Below are 16,671 nucleotides of genomic sequence, written 5' to 3' on the forward strand. Positions count from 1 at the left end.
TCATAAATCTTTTTTATGCCAACCAACCAAAATACGGCCCCTGTCAGCAAGATAATGCTATAGACCATCTCTGGCAGTCATGCTCTAATGCAAATCAGTACACACACTCCACTGCCGTCACATTTTTGCCCTTGATTTGTTGAAGGCCTGCATATTTAAAGGTGCACTCAGTTACTTTTGTCTTTGTGTCATCTTGGACGTTCACTGGCACCTAGCTGCTTGGATGCAGCATCATTTAAAATCAGTAGTTTTCAATTTCAGATGCCATTGTAGAAATGTAGTATTCACAGTTATCCATGATTTAGACTTTAATCAATGAGTGAAAGTTTCAAATAACAGGACTGTTACTAAGATTAAGTGATTGGTATTCGTCTGGTCATGTGATTCAAACATGCAAGCCTCCATGTAACCGCTTTTATAAGATTACTGATATGACTGGAGTCTTCATTTAAATGTACGTTTTCATGATTTCCTACATATATTGCAACATTTTAGGAGTTAAACTTTAATGAGTAAAAACATTACTGTGTGCACCTTTAAGCTGTTTAAATGTAATGGTAATATGGGATAAGTCTAAAGATTACCTTGTATATACACCCATGTTTATTTGGTTTTGCCCTAGAGAGTTCGGACAGTCAGTCAGTGAAGGATTACCAATGCGCCATTTTATTCAGAACACCAAGAGATATATATGATAATGTATTGATGATGAAAAAAGACTCTGTTTTAAAATACCCATCTATTATTTGAGAGGAACTGAAATTCCAGACAAATAGAATCCTTGCACTGCCTTTCTCCAGCAAGCTGATGACATGATGATGAAAGGGGTGTCATGTCCAAATATACTGCGTGCAGCACAACACAGTTCTTTTATTCTAGGCCCAATTATTACACTCACGTGTTCCTTGGGTTCCAACCGAACGAAAATGTACCTACATCTTTCCCTTTACTAATTTATGATTTTTTTTTTAACCCGCAAGGCACAAGAATTTTCACTGACCTTAGCTGCTAATTATAATTTTTAGTTGCAGTCATCTTATATATGTACTGTAATTCTGGGACCTTGTGCCTTTTCAATGTGATTATTTCTAATTGTTTGGTATCATCTTATTTAACTGGAACTTATTATAACATTTTATTCAGAATAATAATATCAGTTTACAAAAAAACTAAAAAAATTCTGTGCAGACATTCTGCAGCATTTGTTACAACATCCCAAACTTACAGTACATGGTATCTCTCTCACAGTCAAAATACAAGAGTTTATTTTTACATTTACCATTTCATGAAAGCATAAGTTTGTTTATTTTCTCCTTTGACAGTTTAAAGTAGATTTTGTGGTTCTTACATTTCCAAGTGTAAAGGAAATGTTAAATACTATTTTCTTGGGTTGCACAACATATTGGCAGTGGATAACTGAGAAAATGTAAATATTATTATCATGCCGATATTTCTGCAAATAATTTATGGTCTTTTTGCTTGTCGCTGAGAATCTCCTAAGACTGATTGCGGCTTCTCTACTTCAGACAGGGACTCTGGCATTCTGAAGCATCAGCGCGTGTGTCAGTAAGTGCCAGGCTACAAAGTAACATTTGTCTTTAACAATGGTATCAAAGTGAAAATGAGGTACAACAGTGCTGCGCTGGCCACCGTTTGAATTGTATCACATGACAACAAATACGTCATCTGTTTCAGATATCAGTTTGTCCAGTTCACATTACAACATGAAGATGGTGTTTTTAAATGTATCCACTTATGAGAGTTTCAAAAAGCTCAGTTTTCACTGGCAAAAACATAATTTCAGTGTGGAAGGAAGGCCAAAACGTAGAGAAAAAGATGCATTTTCACTTTTAATATAGTACTGTCACAGATAAGCACGTTAATAAGCAACTGTGAATGAGATGCATATGTACACAATACACGCACAAACGGTGTATAACACTGATGCGCTCGCAGTCTGGCAGCAGCATAAATATTACACCATATACAGAGATTAGGGTTTGCATTGTGGGTTTTGTTGTGTAATGTTTATTAAATGCTGATAATTTATCACCTAATTATTCTCTCCCTGTGAGCGATTCGTCAGGATTACCTTAAACACTTATATAAATGGTCACTATACAATTTATGCAAGTGTATTGCCGTGTATAATCCACATTCATTATCTGTAATATAGGCACATTTCTGGTTCATGTTTCATCCAGCAAAACTTAAACGGCAGCAGTTAAGATTTAAAAACTAAGATGATTTTTTTTTCTTTTATATTGAGTATTGGTATCGGCCACAGTGAGCTGTAAGTTATAGGTTATCATCCCAGAAATTCCACATTTGTGCATTCCTATTATTTTCATTGGTCTACTTGATCTGCCTTTTTTGCTGTTTATTCAGTTGCAGTGTATTCAGAAAGTATGCAGGACCCTTTCACATTGTTTCACATTATTATTTTTTTTTACATCAATCTGCACTCCATTCCCCATAATGACTAAGGTTTTTGATGACTGCAAATTTATTAAAAAGAAAAAACTGAAATATCACATTGACGTAAGTATTCAGACCCTTTACACAGTACTTGGTTGAAGCACCATTGGCAGCGATTACAGCCTCAACTCTTTTAGGGTATGATGTGACAAGCTTTGCACACATGGATTTGGGGATTTTCTGTCAATCTTCTCTGGAGATCTTCTCAAACTCTGTCAGGTTGAATGGGGACTGTCGGTGGAAAGCCATTTTCAGGTCTATCCAGAGATGTTTGTTTGGGTTCAAGTCCAGGCTCTGGCTGGGCCACTCAAGGACATTCAAAAAGCTGTCTCTAACCCACTCTTGCATCGTCTTTGCTGTATGCTCACGGTCATTGTCCTGTTGGAAGGTGAAGCTTTGGCCCAGTCTGAGGTCCTGAGTTCCCTGGACCAGGTTTTCATTAAGGATATCACTGTATTTTGCTGCATTCAGCTTTCCTTCCATCCCTGACCAGTCCCTGCTGCTTGTAGTACCACCTGTTTACTCCAGAGGGCAGTAAGTGAAATTTCAGCTGTATGAGCAACGCACAGTTTATACAGTGAAGAAAACACTTCAGTAGGCAGTGTCACTACTCGATCCACAAACATGCAAAATGTTCTTGCGTTCAAAACACTCGGAGCGCAAATGCAATCTAAGGGATCTCTAGATGTGTTTAAAGATTGAGTATTAAACTATATTTAACTTGACACTGTGTCCTAAACATTTTATGTTTATGACGCAACACACCCGAGATGTCTGACGTAGGTGTAAATTGACGGGCCTTTAAACAAGCCCTCATAATAAATCTCCAACTGATTGACAAATTCACTTGTGAAATGGATTGCTGTGAACTGTATGCCAATGATTGACTTATGATCAATAATATGGTAGTAAACAATACATTGTATTCTAAAGCCACTTTTTGTATTGTCTTATCAATGATTAACTCTTCTGCTACAGGAATGTAATACATTTTAATTATCTAAAAATATATATTTATATATATATATATTATTAAGGGTGTGACGAGATCTCGTCGAGGTGAAAAGTTGTCTCGAGAGTTGTTGTGATGTCAGCGTGATGGAGCGTGAGGGTGAACTTAGTATTGAAGATGCCCCTGCCACTTTTAAATCATTTGTGTGGCAACATTTCGGTTTTCCTGCAGAAATAAGAAACTGCGAAAGAGTGACAGACAAGACGAACACAATATGTAAACATTGTAAGAAAATAATGCCGTACACCGCGGCTAACACGAGCACTATGCAAAATCACATACAGAACCACCACAGCTCTCTACTAAAACTAGCTGACCATATCTTAGGCTGTTCTGTGTAGTTAATTTATCTCTTTTTCATGTTTGAAGAAAAATTTTTTTTCTGTTTGCACTTGTAGTTTTGAAAGAGCAGTACTTTGATTATGGATACACTTACTGTTTGCATTTAAAGTGTTATTTCTGTTATTTATATATTTATTTTATTTATACTGTTATATTTTTTTTTATGTTCGATTTGTGGAAAGGAGTTAGATTTCTCATGTGAAATCGTACAGGGGAGAAGCCAGTCGGTAGAGTTTATAGCAAAACATTTTGCATGTCCTTTACTGCATAGAATTCATTAAAATAGAAGTAAAATAACATTCATTACAAGTTGATTTCAAAATGCACCTAAATTGTTTTGCATTTTGTGATTTTTCAGTTGAATAAAAGACTATTTTCCATTCATATATTTCATCATTGAGGATTTCTTAAAAATTGTGTAAAAATCTCGTCTTGTCTCGTTCTCGTGAACCCAATCTCGTGTCGTGTCTCGTCTCGTGGAGTAAGCGTCTCGTCACACCCCTAACATATATACATATACAGGGCTCTACGCTAACTTTTTCCCAAGGAGTATATGCGCTCCTAAATGAAAAAATGTAGGAGCACACAAAAAAATTTAGGAGCACAGTGAAAATTTAATACAGACTTTATTAACAAACAATTTATTGCATACATATTTATACTGCGTGTATGAGTGTGTGTGCGTGTACTAAGGGACACATCTGTGGAACAGCACATACCACCCAAATCACACATTGACCCATGCCTAATAGAATCAAAGGATATCAGTTGTCTAGCTGCTTTTGTATGTTGACCGTCTGGCATACTTAGAGGTCAGCCAGCGATCTCTCATTATGTCAGCAATTTGACCGATCATCTCCACACATTGTCATATGTGATTAATGTAATCTCTATTTTTGTGGTGGATAAGCGGCCCAAATTTGACAAAAGGTTCTTCTTCTTTCACAATGAAGTATGCAATGTTTATCTTTATTTTCAGCTGCTTCCTCTTCTCCTCCTCAGACTGCAGCACTTGCCTTCTCAAGGCTGCTGACACCGAGCTTGATGGTTTCTACTGTCTCATCCAGAGCACTGGATATGCCGCTGTGAGATGTTATGTTTCGCTACACTATCTCTTTTCAGATTAGCGATGGGCATTCCGGCTCTTTTCATAATTGGTGTTAAAACAACAATTAAATTATTAAATGAAATTATACTCTACCTTAACCACAATGTATTTAAAAATGCATTGATTTGTTATGAAAAATAATGCTATTAAACATTTGCATTTAAAGTATAACTTACTATATATAAACAAAGTGCATATAAATCTAACCATTCCAAATGAATACAATCTGAACATCATAATAGACAGGGCCACCACTGGCCAAATTGATGCCCTACGCGTGATCTGAGCGTGAAGCGATCGCCTGTGTTCCGCAACTGCTTTCGGGTCCTTGAATAACGTATAGCAAGCGAGTAAGGGCAGCCAGTGGACTTTCTGGTGCCATCCTAGGGTAAGATGGTGCGCCCCTAGGGAGTTGATGCCCTACGCAAACTGCGTAGTATGCATGTAGGTAGCGGCGGTACTGATAATAGAATAATGGACCATATCAAAGAAAAATAAATAATTTGCAAAACTGCAGCATCCCACAAATTGAAATAAATGTAAAAAAAGTAGGATGCTTTTTCACGTGTGCATTTAAAGTATAACTTTTTAATTTATATAAACAAGTGCATATAAATGTAACGATTCAAAACTAATACAATCTGAACAACATAAGTTGGCTCCGCCCTCCCTCACGCATCTATGGTTCATTGGTTGACACTGCGTGTCTGATTGACAGGAACAACAGGTGAGGCTTTTAGTCTGAGCAGACAGTCAGAACTAATGTGTGCACTTGAGCATTTTAGCCTATATTATTTTATTTGTTTTTTTTTTCTCGTTATTTTTAAATCTTTTGATTATTCATATCTTAATTTTTTTAAATATTTGTATAAATAGATTCTGATATGCGAGCCGGCTCCCAACATTCACCTATAAGAGCCAACTCGTTCGCAAACGACCCATCATTATTTCAGATGCGGGTTTCCTGACACGAATGACGAGTTGCCCATCTGTTTCTGCCCTCTACAATATTTGCAGAACATGATGTTGTTTTCGAACTCTAGCCATTTTGAGCCAATTTGCATTGAATCTATATGTTCTCCCTCCACCGGCTACAGTGGACGTTGAAGTGACAGCTGGGGTCACGGTAGCTTTGCTAACGTTTTTTTCAGCATCCCTAACTTTAGCCGTCTCCGGTAAACCTTGTGAAGAGACTTCATTAGTTGAACCTTGCGAATCCCCCTCGCCAAATCCCCAAATTTCGCTTAAAATAAAATGCGATGTCGCCTTTACGATACTTTTTTCAATTGTTCACATTATAGGGGGGTGCATTTGTAATCTTTAATCGCACACTGTGCTCGTAAATAATTTTTCCGGTTCGCACATATCTATTTAGGGGCAAATGCGAGTGAAATACTCGCACTGTAGAGCCCTGAATATATATATTATATAATTTTTAAATATTTAAAGATAACTATGTATAATTATATATTGATCTAGACATGTATAATCATTATATATTGAGTTATTGTTATATGAGGGGCTTTCTCAGCAAATATTTGTATATGCGATTAATTGGGACAACATGTAATTAATTCGATTAAAATTTGTATTATCGATTCACAGCCCTAATATATGTATATATATTTGTATGTGTGTGTGTGTGTGTGTGTGTGTGTGTATAAATATATATACTCTTTCTAGTAGTTGGAAACACACTACACTTTCTAGTCTCATGTAATTCCCTTGTTGGATAATCTGATAAATTTCTTGTTGAATCTCTGTGTCCCTTTTGATGGATCTTGACCTTATTTAATTATTACAACATTAGGAATGAGTGGCTAATTCAAACAAAGTTCGGATTCGAATTTTTGGGACTCATTGATGAATTCAATTCTTCTGTGAACCAAGGATTCAGGTTTTGTTAAGAAACATGTATTGAAAGATTTAGCAGTGGTAACAATATTGGACACAACAGTAATGCCAGTGAGATTATTTTTTTTTTAATCCCCATTTCTCCCCAATCTTGGCATGCCCAATTTCCACCTCTTACTAGGTCCTCATGGTGGCGCGGTTACTCATCTCAATCCTGGTGGTGGAGGACAAGTCTCAGTTGCCTCTGCTTCTGAGACCGTCAACCCGCACATTTTATCATGTGGCTTGCTGTGCATGACACTGCAGAGACTCAGCATATGGAGGCTCATGCAAATCTCCACGATCCAACACACAAATTACCATGCACCCCATTGAGAGCAAGAACCACTAATAGCGACCACCAGGAGGTTACCCCATGTAACTCTACCCACCGTAGCAACCAGGCCAATTTGTTTGCTCAGGAGACCTGGCTGGAGTCACTCAGCACACCCTGGATTCGAACACGCGACTCCAGGGGTGGTAGTCGATGTCAATACTCGCTGAGCTACCCGGACCCCAACAAGTGTAATTCTAATGTTTCATGTGGCTGTATTTGTTTGATATGTAAAGAATTGTATTGTCAGCATTTTAATCGCAAAATAAACTGTTATGACGACTCCGAACTGAGGAGCGGATCGTGCTTATTGCATGAGACAATGGGAGTTGAAGTGTCTCACTACCTGACTGATATTCCTGAAATATGTGTTCTGAGATTAAGAAATCACAGTTGTATCTGACTGACAGCACGAGGGTTTGTAAATCAACAAAAAAATAAAACCACTTGGGGGAGCATCATAAAACTAGCCAGTCAGAAATGTTCTCTGCTTGTGATGGTTTCAGATTTTTTACAGCAGGGTTTTAGAGAAAGGAAGTACGTTGAAGTGAAGAAAATGGCGAAAGTAAGTGAGACAGCTGAAATCGCCTGCAGCGCCTTTAAATGTCCTGTCACTAGTTAAACAGTGATAACAGAAGGACGGACTCTGGTGTCATTGACTGGTGTCATTGACAGTTGTTCCTGAAGTCATTCCAAGCCTTCGTCTCGACCATCTAACATGAATTAAATTACTTATAATGTAGATTACATGAAGTCTTGTACAATGCACTGTTACCCTGTTGAATATTGCAATTTAAATGATTGGACTGCTATTTTGTATATATCAATGCTCAATTACATCCTCATTTCCTCTCATCTTAGATTGCAGTCTTGATTAGCTCTCACGGACCTGTTAAAACAAGTTGTCAAGACATTTGTTAAGTATGTGCTCTCTTTATCATATCCAAGTAATAAAGGGGCTGGCAAAGGGACTTTTATCCGCAACATACTTGCCTTGGATTATGATCATTGTATATTAAATATAGAACGTGACACACATTCACTGAATCAACGTTAGTGGAAACAAGCATATTTATTGAAAACAATTTAAAAGTGCAGGAGCAATAGAGCAACACTAATAGCCTGTTTTAAATGGAATTCACCAAGTAAAATTGACTTGACATTGAAACAGTCAGGACATTGTTGAAAATAATTGACATAAGCCACATATATGAGAAAAATGCACAGAAAGTTGCACATACTTCACAACATGCATTAGTCTATGATCTAATATGAAAGCTGTTCGGTAAAGATTGTTGACCAATAACAGTTACAATGTAAAAAAAATTGCTAATTTTTCTCTATTTTCTCTAAATAAAATCTCTATTGACTGTATTGATATCTATAATATATATTGGTATGTATTGATATTTATCTATAAACTATATCAGTTTATCTCAATTCAGCACGCGCCGCTTCAGCTACTGTTTTGTACAGTCGGCGCATGCTTTGTTTTTTATGATATGCATTATTTCCGTGTTCTTGATATTAAAGTCAAGGATGACAGCTGACTCCACTTATCATGCCAAAAACCTTGACCATGAGGGAATCTTTTTGATTATCATTTAAAAATTATATTTTCATTTACCATTTATTGCTAATAATTTAGTACTTATTACTACTGCTATTATTATGATTGCCATGTTTTTATATAATAGTGTTTATTTGTATTTTTTCTTTCACACTTCCTCCTGTGCAACCAATTCCCTCTGTGTTACCACTCCCCCCTTCCTTCACTGCCTCTAGCTTTACAATTTCCGCACTTCCTGCATTGTGTACGGCTTGCTTATTGTTTCTCCTGTGCATTTCATCAGTCAAGACCAGTTCTGTAATCATTTCTCAAGCAGAGATGTGCCCAATGCGCCCTGTACGGCAGAGTCAAGACCTTGTTTCTCTCTCTCGGACACATACGGCACACACACACACACACACATAGTGTGGACTTGAGTCATCGTTGAAAGTGTATTCACAATTCTGCTCATGCCTGCAGAATCATAATATTGCTGCACTGCAAGTGTTCTGTAAAGTTCGGTTGTTTAAGCTTTTCTGCTGCTTTCAAACTGTAAACAGTGCTTTATCTGTACTGAAGTGAAGTATTGGGTAAGATGTGGAATATCTAATTTAGAAATAATTGACTAATTGATTATCAAAATAGTTGCAGCCCTACAATTTACTGAGCCCACAGAAGACATCTGGTTATGTCTGTTATGATTATTGCAGGGGTCAGCAACCAAGGGGTAATCACTTGCATGCCAGCAATGGTGAGAGAGGAGTAAACAATTTTATATGAAATTCTGCACCTGAGACTGCAGTGTACGCAACCGACTCGTGCATCACGTGCAAGTTATTCGTGCATCACGAGCCGGCAGCGCTTCACTTTCACTTTGTGAGTAAACGTGCCCGCTTAGCTCCGGTCATGCTGCGCAGATGACAGCCTACAGTCAGTGTTTCATTTGTTTCTTTTTGCTTTCGGAACAACACATGATATGATAAAGAAAACACCACTGTGTGGCAGAACGGAGAGCAGGACTGGGTCGTGATTATACACACCCGGTCCCTTATCAGGCTAATTAAGCCTCCGAGAGGGATAAAGGTCGATGGCAGACGGTGGTGCGACGAGAGAGAGATAGTTTACAGTCATGTCCGTGTTTGTCTTTTGTTTAAGTTATTCATTCAAATATTATTTATGTTGGCAAGCCGGTTCTCGCCGCCTCCTTTCCATCGAACTACGTTACACACTGTTAATCCTTGAGATTTCCAACCCTGCATACAGGTACACCCTATAACCATGGTCACACTCAAAATTACATTAAACGATTGGGGTTTAAAAGAGTCTATTCAAAATGTAAACTAAACCTGGAAATAATGTTGTTGGATTTTGCAGGTGTGATTCACCAAAAAGGGTTAAATAGTTAATTGGCTTGTGATGTGCGAATGGCTTGCACGTGTTTTGTGACACAAATATCGCATAACATCAAGCCTGTGCTTGTTGGAAACGAGGGTAGTGACTCAACATTTGCATTTTGTTTTTGGTCCATTTCTCCTTGAAATAACATTTTGTATGGCCCATGTGGAATAATAAAACATGGATATTGTTCAGTATGAGTCAAAATGATTAGATTTAGCCACATGATGAATGTGAAGGTAGAGCTCTCCCTTGTGAGAGGGAACCAGAGATTAGGTTGTTAATTTTTGCTTGGTCATTTATTAAATATTTTGGGTAGTTTGATAATGTTGTTAACTTCCAATAAAAATGTAGTACTCTGAGCAAAGGCTGGGCGATATGGTCAAAAATATTATCAAAAAATTATTTTTAATATCGTTCGATATCGATATTTATCCCAAAATACATTCACATTTGCACATTGCACTTTTTTTTCTTCTTCTACTTCAAACTTGGCAGAAGATCCACAAAAAATCCTAAACGGTCAAAATAGTCTCTACAAAACTGCATTGCAGTCCTAGAGACAGCTAAAGCAGTGGGGTCTGAGGGATTCTACCAAAATGTAAGGTCATCTGTTTGTTTTGAAGCTTAATGACAGCAGTCCAGTATTTGTTTGAATATTTTTAAGTTCAAATTATTTATTTCTATGTTTCTTTACATTCGGATACCCAAGTATGGGGGCATAGAAGTCCTTGTGATTGAGGAATGATACTGTTTGGGGGTTCAGGGGTATCCCCTGAGAGAAAAATTGAAAATGTCTTAGTGGACAATTTTTATATTTTCATTAAAATGAGAGAAATTAGGCTACCAACTAGTAATTTTTTTGTACTTTCCTTGTCAACCATACCAGAGATGATGACATCTGATTAATTTTCACAGAATTAGAACAGAAATCTATTTGTATATTATTAAAGACTTGTAATATGATGATTAATAAAGAATAAACTTTATGGTCTAAATGCTCTTTGGAACCACGTTAACATAAGCGGCACCTCATGTCTCCTCGCATGCGAAGAAAAGAAGCAACGCGTGCTGAGCTGGACAGGGCATAAATGAGGCGTGTTTAGTGCTAGAGAATAATATTCAAGAATACAGCTCTGAAAGATCAGAGCTTGTGTACACAGCACTGTTGTTTAGTCGCACTGCTCTCCAGAGATGATAAGAGGGTGCAACCGCCATCATAAAGTCTTGCGGTCCGGATGGAATCAATCCGGGGTCTGGACCTGGCCATACCGCGATGGCCGGCGTAGCCTAATCTTTAGCAACTTTGTATGGTCTGAGAAAGCCGAACTGCTTGCGTTTTTAGCGACACCCTCAAGATCGTTTTATCACCCAGCCATACTCTATGCTCCATTTTTACACAGTTTAAATTTAATAAAACTGAGAACTATGGTTCTGGATTCTCATTGGTCAGGTCAACATTCTGGCCATGCTGAAATACATGATATAGTAACAGCTATGATGCAAAACATTTGTTCACCACCATATCACTGCACTGCACCCATTCCTAATCATTATTTTGTTGCATAGTAACATAGTTATGTCATGCCAATTAATGAATGTGCTTAATAAAACATTGTTTTAATGAAAATCTGTGACACTAATATTTTAATTATGTTGTAACTATTCTATAAAAGCCAAAGGCATTTGAGGGTGTGTTATATTTTTAATATTGTCATGACTGAAGGGGTTGTTTAAATTCCTCTGTTCACAATATAGCCTTTCATACCTTATTACTAATCTTCAAGTTCTACAGATTACCCCCCCCCCCCAAACTAAGTGCAGAAATTGTGAAAAGTCTGCAGATTCCGACTTGGCCTTCTGATATATGATGTCTCTGAATGTCTTCTTTTGCTGCAGCTCCATCTCAGATGTTTTCTGTTGAAGACCCGACAGCAGCTTCTGAAGTAAGTATTTCTTCAAATAGAACACAATGAGAAACTACACACTTATCACATTGTACCATTTATTAAGTGTGTAAAGTTTTGTGTGCATGAATCAGTCATTTTGAATTGATAATATGAACAAACAACTGAGAGAAACATCTAAACATTGTGCAGCATCTATGAAAATGTTTTGCTTAAAGTCAAACAAATCAAAATGGGCCCTATTTACCTTTTTAATGGATGTTCCAGTATATTCTGTTTCACTCAGAAATGCATCACTTTATGGAAGTAAAATGGGTTGCAAATGCTGTTGATATTAGTCTAGAATAATTTTTCCCTTAAACATTATAGGAATGTATTTTCCATTTACCATTTGACAGTGAAATCAAACAATTCATTTCAGTTGACCACTGCTGATTTTTCTGTTTCATTTTTGCCACTTTCAACAAAATAAATAAAAAAATTGCAGTTTATTTCTTGACAGCCTGTGTTGCCCCAGACAAAATCCCTGCATCCACAGTCATCTGATGAAGGCACAGTTGTTAGCTTAGATCAGATATCTCTTGTTCCAGCACATCTGGAGCTTGTAAGACCTTTCTCAAATGTATCTCACCAGATCAGTTCTGTCAAAATATAACATACACCCATCCATTTCTCCCAGGTTTTAAGGGTCCATCTCAGGACTCTATATAAAACCCATCAGAGTTTTCTATTACCGGTATATGTTTTTACTGCTGGTAGTTTTAGTTGTGGCTATGTCAAACATGGTATTAAGTTTGAGCTGTTACTAAAAAGTTGTGTTGTTTTTGTATAGTATAGTCAAGTAGAAGTAGGAAGAATCATTAACCAGTCCTGCAATTTTTCCATATAAACTGTAAAATTGAGGTCATCCAGTCAATTTTCTCCATATTGACAGCTGGCAAAACAAATGCTCAGAAAGCTGGAAGCAGTCAATACATTTCCAACTGCTCAGCAACCATGTATCATCTCCACAGTTTAAAATAAGCATCTAATTCTCGTCTTCTCTGTCACTGTGTCATTAACCCTGCATGGGCAAATATTTACATTAGCCATTATGCAAATTTTAAAGTGAAACTGGAAAGTTTTGCGTACATACAAATGTTAAAGTGAAAGCAGAATGTTTTGTCTTCACTGTCGAAAGCCTTGTCTAAACTTTTAAACAGTGTGTCGGAGGTTTGAAAATTAACACAAAAAAAAAAATCTATTCTGTGCAGCCCTTATTTCTTTGTGAAAATAGTCATCTTGCTCTATCAGCCTATTGGCTGAGGTGTGAATTGGGGCTCTGCACATGGTAACAACTTGGATACAGTGAGAGTTAAAGGTGGTTTGCTCATTGATCAGTTAAAATTTTTCTGGTCAGTTTATGGTTACATGGTCTAGGAAAGGATAAAACTGGATCATGATTACGCTCTTGGTCCTTACCTCTTCGGCTCTTCCTCTCTTTTCACCAACTCTTCTCTCTTGGCAAAAACGTGCTGTGAAATCCTGGTGGGACTGGTTAATAGAATTAAAATCTTTTTTATGATTCCCATCCTTACATACAGAAGTTGCTCTGGCACAAAATCTTGAAGTCAGTGTCCTGGCATTGCGCATGTCTGTTTGGATTAATCCATGTAGACATTGCCTAATGGGAAGTCTGTTTGTCCTTAAATACAGGCCTCATATAACTTTTTTTGACACGGGCTTAACAGACCTCAGTGCTGGCACTTAACTGGCATCTGACCACTTTAATTATGGTCAGAGATTCTGTCAGTATTTTGTACTGTATCATAATGGTCCTTACAGCAAATGCTCGGCTTTAGAAAATCACTTGCATTTCGATCATTGGCTTTTTTTAGGGTCATCAGTCGATTAAAACAAAGATAATTCAAAGGCTTTTGAAAATGCCTTGATGTGTAAAGCGTTGAATTGACAATACAAAAAGTGGCTTTAGAAGTCAATATTATTATTATAATATTATTTTCATTCCAGCATTGAACTGTTACTGGTCTACAGTCCACAGCTATCCATTTTGTAATTGAGTTTTATCTGTTTGAGGTAGACTAAAAGTCACACTAGGACTAAGTATACACAGGATGTGTTGTAGCATTCCAAAATGGCATGATATGGATCTTACATTTACATTTATGCATTTGGCAGACACTTTTATCCAAAGCGACTTACAGTGCACTTATTACAGGGACAATCCCCCGGAGCAACCTGGAGGTAAGTGCCTTGCTCAAGGACACAATGGTGGTGGCTGTGGGGATCGAACCAGCAACCTTCTGATTACCAGTTATGTGCTTTAACCCCCTCGCCACCACCACTGTGTAATTAATCACATATATTTGCTCAGTGCCTCAAATAACAGTAACATGAAATAAAATTATTACATATTGTTAATTTAAAATATTTATGAATATATTTAATAAATACAAAAACTTTGATAATTAAAATTCATAACATTGTGGCAGACGAGTAAAGCATTGATAAGATGATACAAAAAGTGGCTTTAGAATGCAAAATATTGTTTATTTCCATATTAATAAACATAAGGCCTAAAGTCCACAGCAATCGAATTTGCATTTGAATTAGTCAATCTGTCTGAGGTAGATTTATTATAAGGGCTTTTCTAAGGACACGTCAATGTACACATGCATCAGACGGACGCATTTGGAGCATCTCACTTTGGTTGCATCGTGCGATAAACAGCGTTTTAAGGTCGTGAGTTAAGCGTAGTTTGAAACAAACAATCCCTGCATTTGGAATTGCACTCTAACCAGCTGCAGGTTAAACCAACTGCCATATGCATTAGTATTTTAACAAGGTTGGTCAGTATATTTTGGCACCAATACAAAGGGGAACCTGACACTTCTGTTAATTTGCAGAGTAGACAGGTAATCAATTTAATGCAAATAATCTCAGACTAGCCAAATATTGGCTGTTTATGGCTATTTATATTACTTATTGGGATGGAATGTATGCAAATTGGGATGTGTACAAATGTGTAACTTGTTTTTTGTTTTTTATTAACACAAATATTAACATAGGTTAATGGAAGCTAGTTAAAATGTAGTTAATGCTCTTTGACTGACCATTAACATTGGTCTGTTGTGGTTTACTTAATACTCAATATAAAAGAAATGTGCATATATGTCTCGCCTGTTTCAGTGTTCTGTCAGAAGTGTTGCATCTCTGAGCTGTTTCTGAAAGTCTGTGCCCAAACACAGAAACATTGAGATATTTTATGCATTTACAGAATTGATAAACCTTTTAACGCCCCCATTGTTATGTTTATGAAACACAAATATCCCTCCACTCAGTCTCTGTTTGGTTAAACCTTCATGAAGACATATGGCTGCCTTTGTGTCCCAGGCGATTTCATTTGTTTCATTTGTCCTTTTGAACTGGCAGCTTAGAGTCATAAGCAAGCGCTCAATGCCACTCACTATTTCTCAAATGCTTTTAGTGATTCATGAACCAGGGGGCTGAAAACTGACTTGTTTGTGTTCTCATTAAGCATATGGATAAAATATTTCAGCTATGGTTCTTAGAAGGCTTATCTGCAAGGATTCAGCTCCTGCTTTATTGTGTTGAATCTGTTTGCAAAGACAAAAAAGATGAAGGGAGAGAATTGTGTAGAAGGTAAACAGTACAGGTGTATTTGAGCACCACCTATTTTTGCACACATTCTCCCCTCAACATTTCACTTTATGTGCATGGCACAAATTCCATAACTTAACATTGTTTTTCTTCAGAGGTCCATCTAACACAAGGACCATGATTCTGTGTTTTTGAGGTTAAACATTTTATGGAGCCTTTCATGTTAAACTTTAAGTGATTCCATATGGACATCTGTGCGATGAAGGTCGGTCTGGGTGTTGGGAGGGGAAATGTTTTCTGTCAGAGTAAGGGATGAAGAGGACCTCTTACACTAAGAAAGAGCGGTGTTATTCTTATTTGTCCGCAGCCTTCTGACCTGTCTCTTAGAATCTGCCTCGCTCTTCCACTCACTGTTTGGCTTAATTACAGTGCAGTGAAAAATGATTTACCCCTTCCTGATTTTTTATTTTATTTATTTATTTGCGAGCGTGCGTATTTTTCATACTAAATTGTTTTACATCTTCAAACGAGATATAACATAAAACAAAGGCAACCGGAGTAAACACAAAATACGTTCCACCACATCCCAAAGATGCTTTATTGGGTTGAGATCTGGTGACTGTGGGGGCCATTTTAGTACAGTGAACTCATTGTCATGTTCAAGAAACCAATTTGAAATGATTCGAGCTTTGTGACATGGTGCATTATCCTGCTGGAAGTGGGATGGTGGCCATAAAGGGATGGACATGGTCAGAAACAATGCTCAGGTAGGCCGTGGCATTTAAACGATGCCCAATTGGCACTAAGGGGCCTAAAGTGTGCCAAGAAAACATCCCCCACACCATTACACCACCTGCACCAGCCTGCACAGTGGTAACAAGGCATGATGGATCGATGTTCTCATTCTGTTTACGCCAAATTCTGACTCTACCATCTGAATGTCTCAACAGAAATCGAGACTCATCAGACCAGGCAACATTTTTCCAGTCTTCAACTGTCCAATTTTGGTGAGCTCTTGCAAATTGTAGCCTC

The 16,671-nt window shown here is 37.4% G+C and overlaps 1 protein-coding gene across 2 annotated transcripts in view; it reads left to right on the top strand.

Moving 5' to 3' along the window:
* Positions 1-16,671, top strand: part of LOC127653807 (E3 ubiquitin-protein ligase RAD18-like) — a 79,630-nt gene that overhangs the window by 48,966 nt on the left and 13,993 nt on the right. For both annotated transcript variants that reach the window (XM_052140582.1, XM_052140581.1), the window contains one exon: positions 12,011-12,057. In XM_052140582.1, coding sequence (XP_051996542.1) covers positions 12,011-12,057 — 47 coding nt within the window. The remainder of the gene's footprint in view (positions 1-12,010; positions 12,058-16,671) is intronic.

The sequence above is a fragment of the Xyrauchen texanus genome, chromosome 13 (genome assembly GCF_025860055.1).
Source record: "Xyrauchen texanus isolate HMW12.3.18 chromosome 13, RBS_HiC_50CHRs, whole genome shotgun sequence".
NCBI lineage: Eukaryota > Metazoa > Chordata > Actinopteri > Cypriniformes > Catostomidae > Xyrauchen > Xyrauchen texanus.